The 23198-nt window shown below is 34.6% G+C and overlaps 2 protein-coding genes and 1 long non-coding RNA gene across 14 annotated transcripts; 2 read left to right on the top strand and 1 right to left on the bottom strand.

Annotated features, from left to right (window-relative positions):
* Positions 1-460: 460 nt before the first annotated feature.
* LOC130828413 (uncharacterized) lies at positions 461-9408 on the bottom strand. 12 transcript variants are annotated; one of them, XR_009047382.1, is made up of 6 exons: positions 8493-9408; positions 7218-7386; positions 6940-7138; positions 5060-5182; positions 1035-1108; positions 461-628 (listed from the first exon to the last, which is right to left on the bottom strand). XR_009047382.1 is itself a non-coding variant. In XM_057694393.1 (5 exons), exons 1-4 carry the CDS (start codon positions 8528-8530, stop codon positions 5121-5123), a joined length of 468 nt encoding a protein of 155 aa, XP_057550376.1. In that variant the 5' UTR covers positions 8531-9408; the 3' UTR covers positions 461-628; positions 5082-5120. The 12 variants fall into 12 exon arrangements, 3 of the variants coding, with proteins under 3 accessions (XP_057550376.1, XP_057550375.1, XP_057550374.1); XR_009047383.1 differs by having other exon boundaries at positions 5082-5182; XR_009047379.1 differs by lacking the exon at positions 1035-1108 and having other exon boundaries at positions 2361-5182.
* A 2276-nt stretch (positions 9409-11684) lies between these two features.
* Positions 11685-14465, top strand: LOC130828412 (uncharacterized). Its single transcript, XR_009047374.1, has 3 exons — positions 11685-12255; positions 12377-12610; positions 13807-14465. It is a non-coding gene; the product is annotated as an uncharacterized LOC130828412 (long non-coding RNA).
* Positions 14466-15336: 871 nt separating this feature from the next.
* Positions 15337-17815, top strand: LOC130828411 (NAC domain-containing protein 82-like). Its single transcript, XM_057694390.1, has 2 exons — positions 15337-15554; positions 16076-17815. The coding sequence occupies exon 2, from the start codon at positions 16436-16438 to the stop codon at positions 17564-17566; it is 1131 nt and encodes a 376-aa protein (XP_057550373.1). The 5' UTR covers positions 15337-15554; positions 16076-16435; the 3' UTR covers positions 17567-17815.
* The last annotated feature ends 5383 nt before the right edge of the window (positions 17816-23198 follow it).

The raw sequence follows: 23198 nt of genomic DNA, 5'->3' as shown, positions 1-23198 counted from the left end.
ATTGGGCCAAACCCTCACTTTTCAGGCCAGGCCGCTCATAATCAGGTCTACTTTAATTTATTCTATTCTCAAGACAACAAAAGAAATAATATTAAAACCCAAATTCTAATAAATTAAACTTGATGAAAACCAAAAACTGTGTGTTGGTCGAATAAGGAGTCACGGCGAGGTTGGTTGACAAGCTGGTGCGACCTAGTGAGCGGTTCAGTGGCCGTTGGCCGATGGCGGCTGATGAATTATGGATTTCAGTATTCTGGATTCTTGAATTTTCTTTGTTTTTTGTGAGGGAAGTGTTGTTTTGGAGTGTAATAAGGAAGAAGATAAGTGTAACAACCCGACTTACCGTTGACTGAGTAAACAGGGTCATCACCAGTTCCAAAACATGTGCAAAGGGATACTAGTTCTATGACATAGCTGTATCAGCTAATACGCAATCCAAGCATCTAACTAAAACACAAAGTAATCATAAAAGTCACTATAAAAGTCCAACATAACCAATACAATCTAGTCAAATATACATTTACCAAAACCTAATACAAAGCTACAACTTCTCACGTACTCATCTCAATTTAACATCCATGTAACTCTAAACATCACCGTTAACCCATCGTTCCCGATCGATTCCGATCTGTAGACAATTTCAAAGATGGAAACAACAAGGTGTCAGGTTAAACTGAATAAGAAGTAACAATCCAAAACAATAAAACACAATTCAAAACATAGATTTAAAAGCAACAGCGGCTTCCTAGATCTATGTGCGCACAGGGAGTCCAGTTGAGAGGAATATCCATAGCTCTAAAGCTATGTCACTCTCAGGTGAGGCTAGTCAATATTTGAATGACAATTCACCTCAAATAGGAAGTAAGGGAGATTTTCCCTCTACTCCATCAATGACCAACTCGTGAGCCCGATCCATTGACCATATCAATATCAGCATAATCATTGTCTCAACAATATTAAATTTCACAACTTTAGTAAAACAATTTTCAAAACTGTAGTCTGGCCAAACCCTTTAAGGGACTGCTACCACTCACCGTCACTGTCACTTCAAGGAGTCAAGTTTGATACGCAACTATCAGCCAGAATGGCCCGACCAAGAAATCGTCTCCTAAAGCATGACAATAAACATAATATCATTAAGTTGCGTTTGATACAGCTAATCTAACATAATACTTAATACATCTCCTCCTGGACTACGACTTAATCAGGGATTATATTCTAACATTTATAAGCATTAAAGGACTGTGCACTTCTAACATAAACACTCCATATATCATCAAAATATTATAACCGCAATCTAGACTTGTTTAGCTTCTTTTAAAGATTACTCGCTTCTCTAATTGATCTCTTTATTATTTCCAAATAAACACTATATGTACATTCATACCAAAAATCAAGAATACTCCTAATTCATTCTAAGGATTCTAATTATTCAATACTTCCCCTAATATTAACCCTTTTCCAACAAAATTCATACTTTCAATAATTTCATCATTTCCTACTAATGATCAATATCAAACAATTTTAACCAACATGAAATCTTCACAAATAATATCAACAAAGTCTATAATCTCAAACATTTCTTTAAATCAATACAAATATCCCAAGATTCATCTAATTAACATCAATCAAGACAAAGTTCACTACTCTAATTTAAACAACCACATATAATTAATCTTGAAATCAGTTACTTATGATTGGGGAGATTTATATTTGAAAATTGAAACAAGTAATTCATAGAAAGCAAAATTAAAAGAAAAGAAGTAACTTGTCTTCTTTCGTAAATCAAGGACAGAAACGCAGTTTTTCTTGGATTAAAGATAAGAAGAAATAAGAGACTTGATATTGTTTCAATATAGTTCAACCGCAACAATGGCGTGAAAGTGATGTTGTCCAACTAATCTGAACCGGCACCATTGTTGTTCATTTCGAAAAGTTTTCAAGAAAAAATGGCAAGGAACGAAAAGCAGCAAAGCTATGTTCAATACTCGAATTTTTCAGAGTAATTTGAGGGAAAGGATGAACAAAATACAGATTGAGGGTTTCGAAAATTCACAAAGAATTGAAGGTGATTGTTGCAATTGTTCAAAGGAAGAAGAAGACCATAAATCCAGTGTTGGTTTACAGTTTTTTTTTTTTTTTTGTGAAATAAAATTAGGTTTAGGAAAAAAAAAATGGAAGTGGGAAAATAAGGGTGGTAATGCAGTAGAAGAGAAAAAAATAGAGACAACAAATTATTATTTTTAGGCAAAATTATAAAAAACTACCTAATATATACCCCATTTTGTAAAAAAACTACCTTATGTAAAAATTTTTGCAAAAAACTACCTTATATAATACAATTGTTTGCAAAACACTACCTTATAACGGTTTGTGGCCTTTGACCGCTAATTTTAACCGTTGACCCGCATGTGACACTCACGTGATGTTTAAATGTATTTAGTTCTTCTTCATTTCAGTTCAGTCCATTCGAAATCCCTTCTTTCTTCCTGCCATTTCCAGCGATAACTCAGATGGGATTTCTCCTGTCAAATGATTATTGTGCAAATCAAGCAGCTCAAGGACAGTGACATTACCAATCTCATGAAGGAGATTACCCGAAAATTGATTCATATACAAGTCGAGAAAAACAAGATTCTGCAACTGCCCTATCTCTTTCGGAATCTGTCCAGAAAGTCGATTTTCTCCCAGCCTCAATCTCACCATCGACTCACAGTTTGCGATAGCCAGTGACAACCCACCAGTCAATGCATTCCCCAGCAACAACAGCTTGCTGAGCTTCTTCAATCCTAAAATTTCCTCTAGGATTGACCCAGTAAGCTTATTCCTCGAAAGATCGAGCGTGTATAGCTCACTACAATTCCTAAACTCGGCAAGAATAGTCCCAGACACCGAGTTTCCCCATAGGAAAAAGCTCTGCAAAAACTTAAGATCTCCTATCTGAGGAGGAATAAAACCTGAAAGTTGATTCTTATCAAACTGTATAGTAATGAGACTAGTACAGTTACTCAATTCAGAAGGAATTGAACCTGTTAGTAAATTATCCGATAGATGAAGCTGCTGTAACAACACCAATTTCCCCAATTCACCAGGAATCTCTCTAGATAAATTATTAGCTGATAAATCAAGCACAATCAAGTTCGAACAATTCGACAGCTCGGCTGGAATACTGCCCGATAGAGTATTCCCCCATAGAAGTAAGCTACTGAGCTTCTTAAGTCTACCCAACTGAGGGGGTATTTCGCCCGTCATCTTATTCATGTGTAAGTACAAATTTGTGAGCTGGGAACACGAACCCAACTTTGGCGGAATCGAAGATGATCATTTTGAAGATGATGATTTTGAAATGGGGTCTGCAGCTGATAACAGAGATAATAAAGCTTGCCCATCTGGTGATAAGCTTGAAACTGAAACTACCCAGATCATTAAAATCATGTTTATGATATGAACATGGATGGATTGTAGATTATAAGTCTCCATTTAGTTCTTTTTTAAGAAAAAAGAAATTAAAAAAAAGGTTAAAAACTGAAACTGTGAAGTTGCAAGGAGAAATAATACACTCTGTTTTTCATGCTTAAAATGTGTGCATGTGAAATGCTAAATGCTAATAACTCTGTTTTTCATGCTTAAAAGGGTGAATAAGTATCTTACCAGAACATGGAGGCTAATGAATGAAGTACATTTAGAGGTTGACAATGGTGAAAAAGGATTGTTGATGGTGGGAGGAAGAAAGAGAAAGGAAAGGGTTTGGAGGTAAGGGATTACGTGATAGGTGTATGGGAAAATGGAGAGTAGTGAATAGAGTGGCTATTGCTAATGCCTAATAGTGAGTAGTGACACAGGGTTCTATGCATAAGGCCATGGCAACGCTCCTGAAAATGGCAGGAAGAAAGAAGGGATTTTGAATGGACTGAACTGAAATGAAGAAGAATTAAATACATTTAAACATCACGTGAGTGTCACATGCGGGTCAACGGTTAAAGTTAGCAGTCAAAGCCCACAAACCGTTATAAGGTAGTGTTTTGCAAACAATTGTATTATATAAGGTCGTTTTTTGCAAAAATTTTTACATAAGGTAGTTTTTTACTAAATAGGGTATATATTAGGTAGTTTTTTATAATTTTGCCTTATTTTTATTTTTTCTTAGTTTTTCGGTTACCAAATTAGAAGTAGGAAGAATTAAAAAAAAATTTAATCAAATAAGAAATGAAAAGGAAAACAAATTAATAAAATTAGAAGAGATATTTTATAATATCCGCCATATACTTAGACCCAATCTGTTTCTTTGTTATCTTACCCCAAAATAAATTATCGACTCAATTCAAAATAATTCTCGTTCTAATATTAATTTTAAATTCTCCAATTCTAAAAATATTAATTTCTCAAATGGTACAATAAGGCATAAGGGGGTGAGTTTGCGTGAAAACATGTGGGTTTAATTTTCCTTTTCTTTAATATATTATTATTATTATTATTATTATTATTATTATTATTATTATTATTATTATTTACTTCCTACTACTATTTTTACTACTGCTATTACTTTTATACAGGGGAGAATGGATAAGCTGAGATTTGACTTTAATATATAAAGAGTACTATTTTATTTATTTTTCAACTTAAACTTAAAATTAGTTTTATACTACATTATCTTTATTTTACTCTATAATTTACTTTCGTAGCTTTATAAATATACACCATATGGCTTCTCCGAAAATAATTCATACCAAATAAGCCTTTATTCAATCTAACAGTTTAAATCTTAAATAAAATCTTTTAAGTAATAATGAAATATCAAACGTCAAATTTGTTAATAAATTTTGATAATCTTAGTTTAAAACGAAAAACAAGAATGTTAAAATCGTAAGTGTTAGAATTAACGACCAAAATTGTTTTACAAATTCTTGTGAGAGACAATCTCTAATTGAGTTGGCCCATAAAGAAAAATGTAGATTAAGAGTAGAAATTAAGCTTTAAATGGGTTGGACCTAAGAAGCGTCTCTAAAAGACGCTCTCTCAGGAAACTGGATGAAATTGTTTCAATCGATGAAAAAAATACCTAAATTGATGAAAAAAAATACCGCATTAAGCCATTAACGAAAAAGTAGCTCTTCATCAGATCAAGAGATGGGATGATTAATCATTTCTGGGCACATCTCACAGCCAAGCTTGGTCTCTATACCTGATAATATAGTCATATGTTAAAGCTCAAGAAAAAATTCCAACATATAAAATCTAGTAAAGGGGAATGCAAATCCCAGAATCCAATTGAGTTGCAATGATGTTATAAGCTACACCACTACCATTATAATCAGTTTACTAAACAAAGGATGGTTCCCTATAATTTTTTGAAATTCCAAAAGAGACTATAGTCACAAAATGCATATATTAAAATTTTAACTGAAAATTAACACCACAAAACAGTATTATATGAGGTATAAATGTACAATGGTATTAGGCTAAGCACACACATCAATAATACACTTATTTAGTGGTTATTAAAACACATGGAAGTTGACATTAGTGATATTCAGCCTAATTATTTCTTCAATTCATTCATAAAAATCATAAACTCAAACCTTTGAGATGAAAATATTATGACTATATAGCAAATTTAGGTTTATTGTAGAATCTTACGATTTGATTTTACCGATTCGATTCTATTTCTCTGAACGATTCTAATTAGAATTTTGATTTTAACAATGTTAGGCTTTTGCATATTACAACCCTGATTTTTTGGGGAGAATTACAGCCACCAACTTACAAAAGTGAGCATAGTTGCGGCCAAGTCACCAGGATCTATGCCCAACCTCCAAAATGATCTATTAAACCCATAAATTGCCTCCAAAATGGGGGTAATTTTAACTGGGGGTTAAGGTCCAAGGTAAAGAGCTAAGTAAACGTTTATTTAGGAGATTAGTAGGACATTTTGGAGGCTGGTCATTGGAAACCTGTGACTTGGCCGCAGCGATGTTCATTTTTCTAAGTTAGTGATTGTAATTCGCAAAAAAAAATTTCAAGACTGTAATTCGTAGAAGCCCCAAACTTGTTGTTGGTAAAAGACTGACAAGAAAATTAATCAAGAAATGCAAAAGGAAAATCCATCACTGAAAGAGCTACTATAAGACATTCATAAATTTAATCAAATCTGCACTCAAATATAACAACAAATTAATAGGTTTCTAACAAGAAAGCAGCACCAACCTCTGCAATCCATCATAATCAGCAAACGATTACATTATTAGAAAGAAAAAAAGGTATACTCCCTCCATCCCACTTAAATTGCATCATTTTTATTTTGGTCCCTCCCACTTAATTTGCATCATTTCTATTTTTGGACAATGGCCCACCACATCCTTTTAATCTCATCCATAAATTTAAACTCTCTTTTAATTGCATCCCTTCATCTCATTCTGTCTCTTCATTTATTATCATTAACTACCTTTTTTATAAAAAACACCAACTTTCTCTTTGCATCAAACCAAACAGGATCGAGGGAGTAACAATTTTGAAACAAGCACTCACAAAATTACAATGTTACATTTTTTTAAAAAAGAAAAAAGGTTTAATAAGTTACAATTTTGAAACAAAAAATAAAATTCCAAAATCAAAGTTATTACTTCCTCCGTTCTGAAATACTCGCTACATAATGGTTTTTGACACTATTCATCGTTCAAGTTTATTTTAAATATTGCAACTAATGTGTAAGAAAAAATATAATCATGTGGGATTTTGTTTGAATCGTCTAATCGCATACTTTCATAATATTAAGTTTTTATAATTTTTAACTTTGTATATTTCAACATATAAATGATCAAAATAAAACATTAAATTGCGTAAAAAATCAAATGTAGCAAGTATAGTGGAGTAGAGGAAGTAGTACAGGAGGCATCATATTGATAAATGGGACGACAAACAAAAAGTAAGAAAAGAGCTTACCATGCAGTATAGAGTAAGCAGTTGGAACTTGTTCACCATTATTATCTTTCTGAATCTCAGCAAAGAACACCTTGGAAGAATAATCGTCAGCAATTAAGGGACGTGTATTGGGCTTGGCAGTAAAGTTGCAATGAAAAAAACCACAACGATCAGTAGAACAACAGGTATCCATACAATCTTCTATCTCATAGTCAGTTGACTGCAAATAAAGAGGAGTGAGCAATATTAATGGACAAGATTGAGAAACTTAAGGGTGTGGGATGAGCATGAGTACATACACATCTAGAGTTGAAGGCTTTCAAAACTTTCATAGCACAATGGGTAATGACGGCAGCACGATTGTCTTTCTCCCAAAGGATTAAACAATCACAGCGACCAGGAGGAAAGCTATAAGGACGAACACCCAATAGATAGGAGATACTTAAACTTGAACTGGAAGGAAGCTCTCTGCAATTCAACCAATTCCAATGATTAGTTCACAAACAATATAGAATTCGATTTTAATACTAAATGCTACAGAACAACTCATATCATCCAGAAAAGGATGTATTGCATTTAACAACCCTTAACAGAACACCTCAATCTCCTAACTACCCTTAGCTATAACGCTAAGCATCCCTAGTTGATTTTTTGTTAACTAAACACCACCAACCTATAACAACGTTACCTCATGGTTAGCTCTAATATCTTTTAGGCTTGATACAAGGGGAATCTTAATGCGACGAGAATAAATCCCTTCCTAAAAACGTATTCGGTGGTTGTCTCGAATGTGCTCAAACAAACACCATATTCCCAATGATTAAGTCACCACCCAACTCTTATAAGCGCTTACTTGAGAAGGGTTGGAATCATCACCATGATAGCTAAATCGAGCAGAATAATGTGTTTAGAAAGAGATAGCAAAATGTAAAAGTATTAAGTGTTTTTGTCAAAAATGAAAGTCTCTAAGGATGATCAAAGAAGCACATATATATGGGGCTCTTCCATGATCTCTCTATTCATGAGTATGTAACTCATGAATAACTCAACTTAATGAGCATTAACATTGGAAAATAACTCCTAACACGTCAAATAAAGGGGTAATCAAGCAATAAATAAGAATATGGTTATTAATCCAACGATCAATTGTACTAACCAAGCAATCAATGACAAACGGCTAGAATCCGAGGACAAACTATACTGGGAAGCGCGTGCTCCTCTGTGATAGTCTTCCGGTCCTCGATTCAAACCAAGAGAGAGCGCTCCAATGAAGTGAGCGAGCACTCATCTTCAGACCCCCAAAACTATCTTACTTATAACACCTTAGGGGTCTGGCTTCCATCCGGCAGGACACCCTTAACCAGGATATTGCAATGTCTACAAAACTCAGAAATCATGCTGCCAGCTAACATTAAGGGTGTTATAAAGGGAGGTGCTTAGTTAAAGGTAACTATGAGGTTCAAATTTTTACATAAGGTCTTCATCCACATAAACAAAAACAATTAAGGTTCAAATGGATAACAGAACATTGAAACAAAAATAATAAAAAAATGACAAAAGCAAATTAAAATTACTTGGACATTGAAGCATTATTAGCCCTAATCTCTGCCATATCCGCGACATTCTATGCTCTATAGGATGGATGCATATAATCTTGAGCCTTCATTTTAGGTTTGCGTACCTCTACAAGAGGGGGTGCCTTCAAATCAAAACTCCATCCAAATCCCAACTCATTGTTTTCCTTAGTGACCAAAGTACAACATTCATTTGTATGGCTCATCATACCAAACAAACAACAGATGTGTGGCGACTCGTCATACTTTATGTCAATTTTCACAGTGTCACCTCCCTTGATACGAATACGTTGGAATCTCTTAATAGGTTTTGTAACATCAATCATTACCTTGACTCTACGGAATGGTTCAAGTTCCGCATAATCATCATCTTCAACCTCTAAAACCTCCCCAATCGATGCAGAAATTGCTTTAATGATCTCATTTGATCGATACCCAAAAGGTAAGTTATATAACCTGACCCAAAAAGGAGAATGATTAAGAATAAACTCAGAGGGTTCCAATTGAGTTGAGGTTTCTTGCAAAATAAGTAATCAGTCACCAAAACACCAAGGTCTTCCGTCTAAAACCTTCTGCTTATGTCCCCGATCGAAGATTTCGAAAAGGAAGAGGTTTTTTTCTCCAATTGGACTTACAATGGCGTCTTCTGGTAAATTTCAAACAAGATTCATGAATTTCTCCATTGTTTCAAAATTGAATGGTCTCTCCGTAAGTAATCTGCCGACCAGTTTTAGAGAAGATTTGTCGTATGAATTGCACTCACAACTAAATTTGTTCAAATCCACAACATCTTCCTCTCCGACTAATTCCACAGCCATTACACTGCCTTTTATGCCGGAACACAAACCCTAACCCCCGAAACCTTTCGGTGAAATGAAATGACACTTTTTTTGCTTTTGCCTTTTTAAGTTCCCAAATAAATTCGTGTTTCCAAAAACACATTTCTTATTTGTAATGTTAAATGTGTTGAGACACCGTCTCTTTGAAATTATTAAAGATTAATGCATATTTAACATATTTTTAATTTTATTATTTTTAATGTTTATTTATTATATTCTTATTTTAAATGTCTACTTATATTATTTTTAATGCCTATTTACAATATTATTAAAAAAATATATGATAATAAAAAATGGTAATGAAGATTTGATCATAAAAAACTTTTTGTTCACAATTTTTCATTGCCATCTAATTTCACATGTTCAAATGATGACCATTAAGTTTGTCAAGAGATATTTCTACCAAAATTACATTAATTTTCCCATTGCCATTCGAACATTTTAGTATCGATTACCAAACGGGCCGTAACAGCTGGTCCTTGACAAGGCCGTCTCAATATGAGACGGATAGCTCACTCAGCTTAATTATAATTTCTGTCAATATGTGCTTAATAAAAACACTAAATATCTAATGAAACTTTGACCTTTGGATATCCGATCCAAACATCTGAGAAATTTTGAAATAGATAAGATTAATTATTTAAAAAGCACAAAATAAGAGCAAAATCAACTTATTTCCAAATGTAAGCGCCTCCGGCACTAGAGCTCAAGTTCGATGACTACGAACAGAGGCAAACTGATCAAAAAAGTCGACCAAACTGTTCCCACTTACTAAGTGCGAACAAAGGAAAACTTGGTCAAATAGGGTCAACTCCCTGTTCACAGTTACTAACTACGAACAGGAGGTTGACTATGTTTAACCAGGCTCCTCTGTTCGCACTTCGAAAGAAGTTTTTGTTTTTAGGGATACGCTTGTTCGCACTTACTTACTGCGAACAGGTGATTTGGTCAAAAAAAAGTCAACAATCTCGTTCGCATTTAGTAAGTGCGAACAACTTCTTTGGCTTTTTTTTGAATCAAATTACTTGTTCACAGTTAGGAAGTGACCCATACCTCAAGTTTGAAATTTAGGCGCTTACAATTGAAAATAAGTTGATTATGCTCTTATTTGATGTTTCTTTTTATAATTAATCTTATTCATTTCAAATTTTCAATATCAAACGAGGTTTTGGGTCGGACATGGAATAAGATTCAACATTTTTGGATTTCTGAAATATCCAAATATAAAAGCCCAATTGCATTTAGTCACTGTGATACTTTATTTCTAATATTGTAGAAGCCCATAAAGCATAACAAACTAGTATACAGACACCACGTCACCACCACCGAGGTTTATGATTTATAGATTATATATTAATAATAATTTATCTCAAAAATAATAATAATAATAATAATAATAATAATAATAATAATTTTGTATACTAATTTCTGACGAGAAAACAATATAATCTGAACTTTTAACCTAATAAATATCTTTTTAATAAAGATAGACCAACTTCTATTACTCGGATATCCTTTGATACAAATCGATAATTCGGATATCCAATATCCAGATCATTGGATATCCGAGATTTTCTGATGGACGTGAAATGCAATTTCATTGATTTGAAATCTTTGAAATTCTGAGCTTTCGGATCGGATCGCAGCCCTAATTTACAATGTGTTGTCACTTTTTATATTTAAAACTTTCAACTTTGTCATTCCTCACTTCTCTCTCTATAACTCAATGCTCTCAACTTCTCTCTATAATTGTATCGACCTTTCTTTTGCCCTTTACATGTAATATTCATATAATAATAATCATGATTAATTTCAACTGGTGTTTTGATTCCCAATTAAATCACTTATCAAATCATGCTAATAACTCTTATACTAAATAGTCCAAAGAGCGTCTTATGCTATTGATTCCATTTTATCCAATTGATAACTTATAAGTATAACCTCTTAAGATCCAACTATAGTAACAAACTAACAGTACAATAATCTAATTAAAATACATTTTATAGTTGGTTACTATCAGATTTGAGTATGAACTGTTGATAAAATGATTAACTCTTTAATCCATTTGAGCACGATCATGCATTTTCAGTTTTTACTCTTTAAGCGATCGAGATACTAACCTTAATTATTAATATGACTTATCCAATCTTATATGATCAAAACTCCTACTTAACTTAAAACAAACCTGAATATTCCCTTTATAACTATAACATTTGGGAAATTAGTAATATTTAGAATTGAAAACTTAAAATAAATATCAAGATTAGAATTTTATTGGGTTAAATCTAGAAGGAATGAGAAGCGGTATTGGACTTAAGGATACCCAACATACCCAACATAATAATTCATTTATTATCCCTTGATATTTTATTTTATTTTATTATTTATTTTTTCCCTAAAAATTAGTTTCTTTCCCCACATGTAATATTCATCATCCTCCCCAAACATAATCTCATTCTGATTTTCGAACTCTACCCCCTCATCCCTTACCTCTTGATTTCGAAACCCAGATCAAGGTGAACCTCCCTCTTTTCGCACATTAGAGTAAAGCAAACAATACTCATCTTCTACCTCTGATGCTCGCAAGAAAACACAGCAGACCCTTCCCTCCTTGTTTTCGATTTTGATAAAAATGGAGTAGGTATAACATTTTTTTTTCTGTGTTCTCTTCTCTCTTGCTTTGGATATTCGAAGAACAAAACCTATCTTTTTCCTCTGATTTTCTGAAAATAATACACAAGAACAACATTAGGTATAGTTTCCCCTTCTTTTCTTTAATTTTTGAGCACATTTACTACATTCATCTTCATGTTCCACTGATTTCGAACCCTAACAACAACCAACAGCAGCGGGCTTCTTGCCTTATTTGGATCCGAAAATCAGCAATTATCTTGTTACTTGGTCTTCAATACCACACATTACTGGTACAGAGACTTGATTATTATACTTCTTTATTCTACATTCTCACTGAAATTATTGTTGAAATTCAGCAACACAGGTACAATCTTCTTTCCATCTAATTTTCTGATTTATGAACCAATCCAGAATCTCTTTTGCTCGGTTCTTGGCCCTCAAACAGGCGGCAACAGCCGCGTACAGCCCTCCTCATTCCCGGAACCCGACCCTATACAGCAGCAATAACACCTTTATGCCTGAGACATTGAATTAGTAGCCTACACTACCTGCCAGCTTTCGTTTTGGGTCGAAAGAAGATGCTGGCAGCCTTCTGATTATGGAATTCCTCCTACATCTTTTCTGTTGCCTAAAAAGAATTAGAAGGTATATATCCTATTCAATAATTCCTTGATTTTTTTCTCATGTTTTCTCTTCTTCCATAAAAATTCCAATTGTGGTTATTGATTATATTTTCTTTATTTTCATATATTATTTTAATATCGTATTACACTCTTTATCGTTATGAGTTTAATTAATTGAGTGAAGATTAGTTGGATACTTGTGGATTTGATGTGGACCTTATGTTGATTGTACTATCTTATTGGAGATTGAGATTTTGATTTTGTTGTGATATGTCCTTAATGGTGAAATGTTGGGTATTTTGACACTCTTGGATGAATATATATGGCTTTGTTTGTGTATCAATATCGGTAAATAGAACACCTATCTTTATGGCAATTAAATATATAATTTGAAGGATAATGAGAATTGATATTAATTTTAGAGATATGATGGAATACCTGGAGTATAGACTTGTTAAGGAACATTATATAATAATGAAGATATGCGATTATTGATGTTCTTATTTAAAGTATTCGATTCTTGAAGGTATTGATAAATATAGACTTAGGATGAATATAAATCTATGAGCATTGTTGGGTTACTCTAGGTTCTTTGATATCTTTAGAAACAACCTTAGATCATGAAATGCTAGAAAAGAATCTTGATTTAAGCTATGGTCATAGGAGATGTAATAAGTTATATGTTAGTATAGTTGCATCGAACACACGCCAGTGACGTTATGATATTGTCATGCTTCAGGATAAGACTACGTCGATGAACCCTTCTAGTCAATTGTGGTGAACCGCTCTTGACTCCTTGAAGTGTCTTTTCGGTGAGTAGTAGTAGTCCCTTAAAAGGTCTGATCAGACTACATTCTTGAAAATAAACTTTTTACTAAAGCTCTTTTGAAATTGAAAATTGTTGAGACGATTTATGTTGATATTATGATATGGCCAATAGATCGGGCTTGCGAGCTGGTCATTGACGGAGTTGAAGAACATTGTTCCTTACTTCCTGTTTTTGAGGCGAGTTGTCATTCAGATATTGACTAGCTTTACCCGAGAGTGACATAGCCTTAGAGCAATGGGGCACCTCTCAAACTAGACTCTCTGTGCACACATAGATCTAGGAAACTAATATTGCTTTTAAACCTATGTTTTGAATTAGGGTGTTTTGTTGTTTTGGATTGTTACTTCTCATTCAGTTAAACCTGACCCCCTGTTGTTTCCATCTTTTAGATGTTTGCAGATCGGAACATGTTGGGAACGATGGGTTAGCGGTGATGATTAGAGTTACAGAGATGTTATATTGAGCTGAGTACGTGAAAAGTGTAGTATTGTATTCGATTTTTGATAGATGTATATTAGACTTGATTGTGTTGGTTATATTGGACTTATAGAGTGACTTTTATGATAACTTTGTATTTTAGTTAGATGTTCGATTTGAGAATTAGTTGAGTTAATTACGTTAAAGAACTGGTGACTCCTTTGCTCAAGTTTTGAAAATGTTATATAAGTTTCTTGGGAAACAGACCCCGTGATGACCCTGTTTATTTAGTTAACTGTAAGTCGGGTTGTTACAATAACCTCCTTTAACAGTACGACGTTTGAGAATGTGAAAGTATGCTAATTATTAAATGAGAATAGTGTTATGCTAATGTCAAATGAATCCTATAAATATAACAATGAAATTGTTCATACGATTAATTGAAGAACACCTAAAAGGTCTATCCAATGTGTATCAGTGTATCACTATTAATATCTAGGTGAACGACTAGACATCTCTGTGTCCCTATATCCCAAGAAACTACGCTATCTTTCAACTTACAAATTAATCCTTAGAAAATTATTTACATTCAACTTAACGATTCAATCTAGGGACAAATAGTACTTTAAATAATGTTAAGTTAACATAGTTTCATTCATTGTATCACGTATTTGACAAACCTATTAAATGTTATTAAATACTTTGAATATTTTATTTTACACCAAATTATAATTAAATGAGAACAATCACATTTATTGGTAAACATAAGCGAGTATAACCAAATTTCTTTACATTTGTGACCAATATTTAGAAAAAAATATCTAATATTCATTTGAGAATCAAGTTTAATTTAAATAAAAACCAAAATATCAAAAAGAGAAAATAATTAGAGAATTATTAAACCTCAGTACAAGGTTATTTCGATAATTTTTAATAAAATCTAATTTTAAAAAATAATTTGCTACAACTCAACCAATTTTAAAATTCTCACTCACAAGTTTTTTTTCTTTTTTTTCGGGAAGTTTTTTCCTATTTACTATCTAATAATGAAGCTTTTTCTCTTATAAAAAATCAAATTCCTTTCTACTATATTTTTAAAATCAATACACATTAGAAATTTTTTTAAGCATACTCACACACAATGGGATACTCCTTTATTTATAATTTTACTTTTAATAGTAAACTCCTCGAAACTGACTGGTATAAACTAGAATCACTAATACTACATCCATGATATTATACTTACTACATTTGATTTTTTATACAACTCAATATATTATTTTGGTTATTCATATATTGAATTATGCAAAACTAAATATTATAAAAGATTAATATCATGAAAAATATACGATTATACAATTTAAACAAAATTATATTTAATAATAATTTTCTTACATATTAGCCGTATCATAATAAACTTAAACAACAAATAATATTGATAATCGTAACCTAACGAATATTTAAGAAGTATGAACTTAACATACTACCATAGCTAGGGAAAGTTTCATTACTCATTAAGTCATTAGTCAAAATATGGAAATCATCCGGCCAATTAGAAGTAGAGCTTCTTACTCGTATACTCTTTAAATACTTTCGACTCCCTTCAATTCACTCATTCTACTCGTTTTCCGATTCTCAATTTCATTGCTCTCTCAAATTTTTCCTTCGCCTTCCCCCAAATTTCCTCGGCCTCCTCTCTTCCTCCAAGCTAAATTTTCAGGTCTGCTTTCGTTTTTCAGTTTTCGATTCACTTATCGTTGTTTCAATTTTGGGTTTTCTTTTGTCTCGTTGACTTTTAAGTAGGTTGTTTGTTGATTCTAGGGTTTTGATTTGGGTGTTTCCGATCGTCGTTTGGGTTTTGTACTCTTTGTGATGTGTTTCGTTTATTTTTATTTTTGTAATTTGTGTAGTGGAGCGTTTTGATTTGGGTGTTTTCTATCATTTGTTTGAATTTTGGCGTTTCTTTTTTTTTTTTTTTGTAATTTGTTTCTTCTATTTTGATTTTATAATTTGTTTATTAGGGGGTTTCGATTTAGGAAATTTGTTTCAATTTTAGGGTTTTTCTGATGTTTTGATTGATTTTGTTTTTACGATTTTGGTGTTGTTGATTATTTTTTCGATCTTAGGGCTTCATTTGTTTGATTAGAGTCTGTTGATATATCAAGGGTTTTGGTTAATTGTTCGATTATTTTGCAAGTCAAAGTTGTGAACCTTTGTTGATGTTGTTGATGCGATGTACAGGACTCCATGTCTAATATCAATCTAAAGAAGAAAAATTTGTGGATTCTTTTGTTTGAGTTCTGTTTCATCAAGAGGGGACGTTGGTGGTGGGGTCCGTAAACTTTCGACGTCCATTTGATCATTGGAGAGTGGGTTTTGACCATTAAACTCACTCTTTGATTCGATTGTTGATTCATAATATTCATCATCCTTTTTTCTTCTTCCTGCTGCTGCTGCTACTACTTGCTGCGACGTTACGCTTGATTAGTATTTTGATTATTGTTCTAAAGTGAATTCAAGTATTTTGCATTTCAAAATTAGATTTTAAGTGACGAAAAATTAATTAAAAAGGAACAGCTTGTTCCTTGTTGGTAGTGAGTTATGGAAGGTTTATTGAGCTGTAAATCTCTTCCACCGGGGTTTCGATTTCACCCCACGGATGAGGAGTTGTTTATGTATTATCTGAAGAGGAAGGTTTTGGGAAAATCACTGAGTCCTGAGATGATTGCTGAGGTTGATGTGTATCAGTTTGCTCCATGGGATCTCCCTGATATGGCAAGTCTGAAATCTAGGGATTTGAATTGGTTTTTCTTCTGCCCTCGAGCAAAGAAATATCCTAATGGAGGAAGAGCTAACAGGGCAACTGATTATGGGTACTGGAAGTCTACTGGTAATGATAGGACGATGATTTACAATTCACGTCCTGTGGGAAAGATCAAGACTTTGATCTTTCACAAAGGGAAGCCACCTAAGGGTGAGAGAACTGATTGGGTGATGCATGAGTATCGTTTAGAGGATAAGAATTTGGCTGATGCAGGCATTTCCCAGGATTGTTATGTGATCTGTAAGATTTATAAGAAGAGTGGTCTTGGGCCAAAGAATGGGGAGCATTATGGGGCCCGCTTTGTAGAGGAAGAGTGGGAAAGTGATGACGACGATAATGTGCTGGAGAGAGGCTCTGAATCTTTGCTTTGTGATACGAATGGTGAGCGTGTCGCTGATAGCCCTGATGGCGCGGTTTCAGTTCTTACTGAGTCTGCGCTTACTCCAAATGGTGCAATTGCTGTAGATCTTCCAATTGTTGTTGCTCCACCACCAATCGTTTCTACTGCTTTTGTGGGTACCCAATGCATAAATGCTGCATCTGGGGGTACACCTTATGTTACTGATACTGGTAGGAGTACACCAGTTGTCGTTTCAAATGCTTGTACTCCATATGTTACTGATACTTGTACGACTACACCAAACATCTCAAATCCTTCTGTGGGCTCTCTTGGTGCTTTTACTTCTGTCAATTCTCTGGATGCTCTTGCTTATCCCATGGGTTCTACGAGTCATGCCGAGATTTCTGCAACCCCTTATGAAGACGAGATTGATAGGCTGTTGTCACACTTTGCTGAGAAGGTGGATGAAGATGCTGCTATTTTCAATGGGTTGGGGGATTTGAGTAATTCTTCTGCTTGGGTTAACTTTGATTGGAATGACTTGGTTACTATGGATGATCTCAAATGATGGAGAATCATGACAGTCTATGCAGATTCTGTTCATGAGGGGTATACTTCTCAAAGAAGCTCGTTTGAGTTATGCATTTATGTTTCCGCTTTTATGCTTTTGTAGTTGCTTGTTATTGTTATTTGGTATGATCTTTTCAAAGGGAATGAGTTTCTGAATTCCCAAAACTAAGATTGTACTATTGTATTATGTATTTGTTAAGGTGACCTGAATCTTTATATGAAATTGTCTTCGTGTCGATCGTGTTAATATCCAGGTACCCATACTCACAATTGACAGCCATTTTGTCCTGACAAGATGACAGATTTGTCAAATAGTAGGGGTGTTGATAATCGAGTACTCGATAATTTGATAGGTGATATTTTATTTGGCAGCTATTGTTTCGTTCCGAACATCTATGTATCTGCTTATTGGATAATCAAATAATTTGGGTCAAGTAACAAGTACCCCCATTAATCTCGAAAATTTGAAAACATTAAGATAACAAATTAAAAAAATAAACGAAATAATACAATTTTCAAATTTATTTCAAAAGTAAGCGTGAAAATCTCAAACCTGAGGTATGGAGCTGTTCGCAGTTAATAACTGTGAACAGATTAAAGAAGACAAAATAGTTTGCAGTTATTAACTGCAAACAACCCTTTGACTTTGTTTGAGCTGTTTGCAGTTAGTAATTGCGAATAGATAGCTAATACGCAGCAATTTTCTTTACTTCTCATTTTCTTATTTTTCAAAACTCTAGTATAATACTACTCGACACTCTCCACAAATATACTAGGTTGAATTTATTAATTGTTGCATTCCTCTTTCAATTTGTCACTTCAAAATTAGTTTGGGATACTTTAGATCGAACAAAGGTAAATTATTATGCGTTTTTTTAGTATATATATCTATTTTTAGGTTTTTGATGAAATTTGGTTGTTTTGGCAAATGTAGGTTACTAGTTCTTTGAATCAACACTCTTTTAACCATCCATAACTATTCAAGGTAATGTGTAATCGTTTTCATAGCTTTATGTTGTTTATTGAAGTATTGTTGTTGATGAATATATTGAATTAGTTAAATTTGATGTACGTTATGTGTTATTAGGAATGTTGATGTTTGTATTAGCAATTTCATTTATTAATTGATTTATTATTTGGATTTTATGTGCATTATATATGTATGAACTTAGTTATATTATGGACTTTATTAATTTGTAGACCAAAAAAGATTATAATCAAGTGACTATAATGTACTTGTATGGGCATGAAGTTGTTGATGATGTTGATTGTGTTTGTACTAATGTAGAAAATGACATCATTTCGCGTCACTATAGTATGTTTTTGGAATGGTTGTATTTGAGAAAGTAGTGGAAAAGTTCATTATGTTGGGGGAAGACGTAGGTTGTTTGCATGCAACTCGAACATGGATTTGAACTAGTTTAAACGTTTCATATGTTCTAAGATTGGATTGGACCCCACTAGAAGTACCGTAAATATAAGCTTTAAATATGACATGAGTGGAGAATTGCTTGCCTTTCCTGTTGAGGATGATGAGGCTATAGATGCTATGTGGGAGCATTCAAAAAGTCCACCCAAATTCCCTCTTTGGAGTTATACGTAGAAGAAGTACCCTTAGGGAATGTAGTTGCTTCTAATCCTACTCCTACCCCTATGCCTATATCAACTCAGGAAACTCTTAATTCTTTCGTTCCTTCCACATCTTGTACTTTTTTTCGACCCCCTACGAATCAAGTTTCGGTTCATTCAATGGTTAACTTAGGAGAAAGTGATGAGATGGGACCTTGGGATGATGGAAATGAGAGTAATGAGTTCATTGACGACCCTTCTGAGGATGATGTGGATGTCGATGATGACGCGCTAGCAAATGACATGACCCTAGACAACATTTCTACAATCATTCCTCCTACACCTTATGCCCTATGTCCACCTCTAGACGAGTATGTGGAGGATAACTCATGGAGGACTTGGGCTTGTGATACCACTTACACCCAGGAAGGAGAGTTGGAGAAGGGTATGATGTTTGATAGCAAGGAAGAGTTATTGGAAGCTATCAGAGTGTATCATATTCGCAGAAATATAGAGTACAGAACGGAGACTTCAAACCAAAATGTCCATATCTTGAAGTGTAAGCGGGGCTGTTCGTGGATACTTAGGGTTACGTTTGATTCTTATTTATCTTCATGGCGTATTGTTACGTAAAAGGGTAAGCATCGTTCTTGTGTTTTGGGTAGTGACATTGTTTCGGCTGGACACATTCACTTGACATCTTCTGTCATTAACAATGTCATTAGAAATTGTGTTGCTAAAGACCCATCCATTAAGGTATCTGTCGTACGGCAGATGGTTAAAGATCGTTTTGGTGTGGATGTGAATTATAAGCGAGCGTGGTGTGCTATGCAACAAACGTTGTTGTCCATATACGGGACTTGGAAAGGTTCTTACTCACTCCTTCCACGCTTTTAGAAGCTTTGCAACATTCCAACCCGGGTTTAGTACTTGAGTGGTTTTTTAAGGAGGACAATGACACGAGAGTATATGTGCGACCTAATATTAGGACCTTGCAACGTGTCTTTTGGGCCTTTAAACCTTGCATTGAAGGGTTTAATCATTGCAAACCTCTTATCGCCATTGACGGCATTTGAACTTAGACATGATCCCGATCAAATTCGTGGTAAAGGGAGGCCTAAGTCTAGGAGAATTGCCAACGAAATGGATGAGGGTAGAAAGAAACGAATTAATTGTCGTCGTTGTGGGAGCGAAGGTCACAACACTAGAACCTGTAACTCCAGGTAATATATTATATGTATTATACTAGTATGATACTCTATAACACCTATAATAATGTTAAACTGACAACACAAATGTATGATACATAATTACATAATGGTAATATTAACTAAAGCTATTGCGAACACATCAATAGAGGAAATGGATCCAACAGCTCCAAGACCCCAAGACCCTAGTGTGTTGACTATGCAGCATGTTCTTATCGGCCAACCTTACAGAACCGTTGTTCATGGCGATGCCGCTCCTCCGCAACAACCCCCACTAGATGCTGCGTATGGTTAAAGGTGGAATTTTGCACGCAGGACGCGCAAGCACACCTAGACCGGTCTCGGATTCTACCGAGATCAGTTAGACCTGCTACGACCCAACCAGGTAAATATTTCATTACTCATTAACATTACTGCAATTTAATTAACATATCACTTATATTTTTATAACATGTATTTTAGTTTTGTTGGGACCCATACCCTGCAGAAGCGTACGCAGCTGTTCCCGAGCACTCGGGGATTCAATCAGGCGCGTGGAGGGCTTATGTGCCACTCGTATGCTTCGACATTGTCGAAGTGCATCTACCTGAGCGCATACTACGCCAATATGGGTTGGTACAAGGCATTCCACCGCCTTGCGACACTGAACCCGAGCTGCACTTGATTTCGCGCAAGAATCAGGGTACTGGGAGCTGGATGGAGATCAACTGGCGCCACATCGCTCTTTGGGATCGTAGACTTGAGTTGCTGGCCCAAGGTGCGCCAATCGATGTTCATGGCTCACCTACTACACCGGACTACATGCCGTGGTTCCTCTCCATCACTCGCCGATGGATGTCACCACGTGGCATCATCGCAACAGCATATTACGCACTTGTTGCGCCTACGATGACCCAATTTGTAAGTCTTCATTTGCATTTAAATGATTAAGTATACATAATATAATATTACATTAACTAAATATTAATTGCAGACACAAGGTGCGGCAGCAGTGATGCAGTACAACCACGAGGAGCTAGTGAGGGAGATTGCGGCAAGGCATGCTCGTCGGTACACAGTTCCAGCACTTCGGCACGCAGTTACTAACTGCGAATAGGTCAAACAAAGTCAAAGGGCTGTTTGCAGTTGGTAACTGCGAACAGCTATCTTGTCTTTTTTGATCTGTTCGCAGTTACTAACTGCGAACAGCTCTATACCTCAGGTTTGAGATTTTCACGCTTACTTTTGGAATAAGTTTGAAAGTTGTATTATTCATTCATTTTTTTGATTTTTTATCTTAATATTTTCAAATTTTCATTAATTTCATCATATTTTGTTCTTTTCATTGAATTTACAATTATAGGTATTCTTTGTCGTCCTTCCCAATATGGCTTCCAGTTGAAATGGGTTGGGCCGAGTTTGGCTTGATGGATTCAGCCCGTTTGAAACCTGAAACCCAAACCCACTTCATGTTTATAAGGTCTTACTCAGACCAATTCAACTAGAATTCGGCCCGTTAGACAGGTCTAAATTAATGTTTATGGATGAGAGCAATTTTTTTAGAAAATTTGAAATAGATAAGCTTTTTAATCAAAAAAATAAGCTTTGGTAAAACTTATTTTAAAAAATAAGCGCCTTTCATCCCAGAGCTTAGATTTGACTTTGTTTTCATTTAATAACGGCGAACAAGGCTCTGTGATCAGAAAAAGCCAAACCTTTTATTCGCAGTTGCTAACAGCGAACAACATAAGTCTTGGTCAAACATGGTTAAATTTTTATTCGTAGATATTAACTACGAACAAAAATTTGACCCCTTCTGACCTTGGGAGAAATTAATTAAAATGATTTCGGAACAATTTATAAAGCGCAACAGTTCGCAGTTATTAACTGCGAACAAACTAAGTGACTTTTGTTGATCAAATTATTTGTTTGCTCTTACTAAGTGCGAACATACTCATAACCTAAGGTTTGAGTTACATGCGCTTATTTTTGAAATTATATTTCACCAAAGATGCCAACGCAACATCGTTTGTTAGTATTGGTCTTTCATATGAGCAAAAAAGTTGTCGACAAGAAGGTAAAGTGCCGACGAAGGATTATGTGGGGTAAACGTAAAGGGGAAATAACCTTCACATTCTCGGCCAAGATCAAATCGTTGGGCTACCTAAGAATTTTCGAAGACACAAATCATATGTGGAAATCTATGGCTGAAACTATTCGAGAAGCTGCTAAGGATACCTTAGGAGTGTCGACAGGTCAAGCAAAGGTATATAGGGAGGCGTGGTGGTGGAACGAGGAGGTTCGGAAGAAGATAAATGAAATAAACAAAAGGTTCAAAGAGCTTTTGGCTTGTACGGAAGAGGGAAATCGGGAAATCAAGAAAGAAATTTATAAAGAGGCCAAACGGGTAGCAAAGAGAGCGGTAGCTGAGGCAAAAAGTCGAGCATATGAAGATTTTTATAAAAATTTAGATACAAAAGAGGGAGAGAAACATATTTTCAAGCTTGCAAAGGCCAGATCCCGTAAGAAGCAAGATGCTGGGATAGTTAGGTACATTAAAGATGAGAATGGACAAGTTTTGCTGACATAGAAGACATCAAAACAAGGTGGTATCAGTATTTCTCTCAATTGCTGAATGAATCTAGGGGGCCAAAGGAGGTGGGAGGACCGACTCCTAATGTTCTAAACCAACACGAATATGAGACAATCAAGAACATAACCACATATGAAGTTAGAAAAGCTCTCAAAGATATGAGGAAAGGCAAAGCTGTCGGCCCTGACAACATTTTGATCGGGGTATGGAGGTGTTTAGGAGAAGAAGGAATTCGACGGTTGACTAACTTTTTTAATGTTATCTAGAGGTCACACAGAATG

The sequence above is a fragment of the Amaranthus tricolor genome, chromosome 12 (assembly GCF_026212465.1).
Source record: "Amaranthus tricolor cultivar Red isolate AtriRed21 chromosome 12, ASM2621246v1, whole genome shotgun sequence".
Classification (NCBI taxonomy): domain Eukaryota; kingdom Viridiplantae; phylum Streptophyta; class Magnoliopsida; order Caryophyllales; family Amaranthaceae; genus Amaranthus; species Amaranthus tricolor.
This window is presented reverse-complemented; position numbering and strand designations above follow the sequence as displayed.

Coding starts and splice junctions, on each gene's coding strand:
- LOC130828413 (XM_057694393.1), bottom strand. CDS start 8,530: ATGGCAGAGATTAGGGCTAATAATGCTTCAATGTCCAA. Junction 7,387..8,492: donor AATAATGCTTCAATGTCCAA/GTAATTTTAATT, acceptor GTTGAATTGCAG/AGAGCTTCCTTCCAGTTCAA. Junction 7,139..7,217: donor AAGCCTTCAACTCTAGATGT/GTATGTACTCAT, acceptor CTTTATTTGCAG/TCAACTGACTATGAGATAGA.
- LOC130828411 (XM_057694390.1), top strand. CDS start 16,436: ATGGAAGGTTTATTGAGCTGTAAATCTCTTCCACCGGGGTTTCGATTT.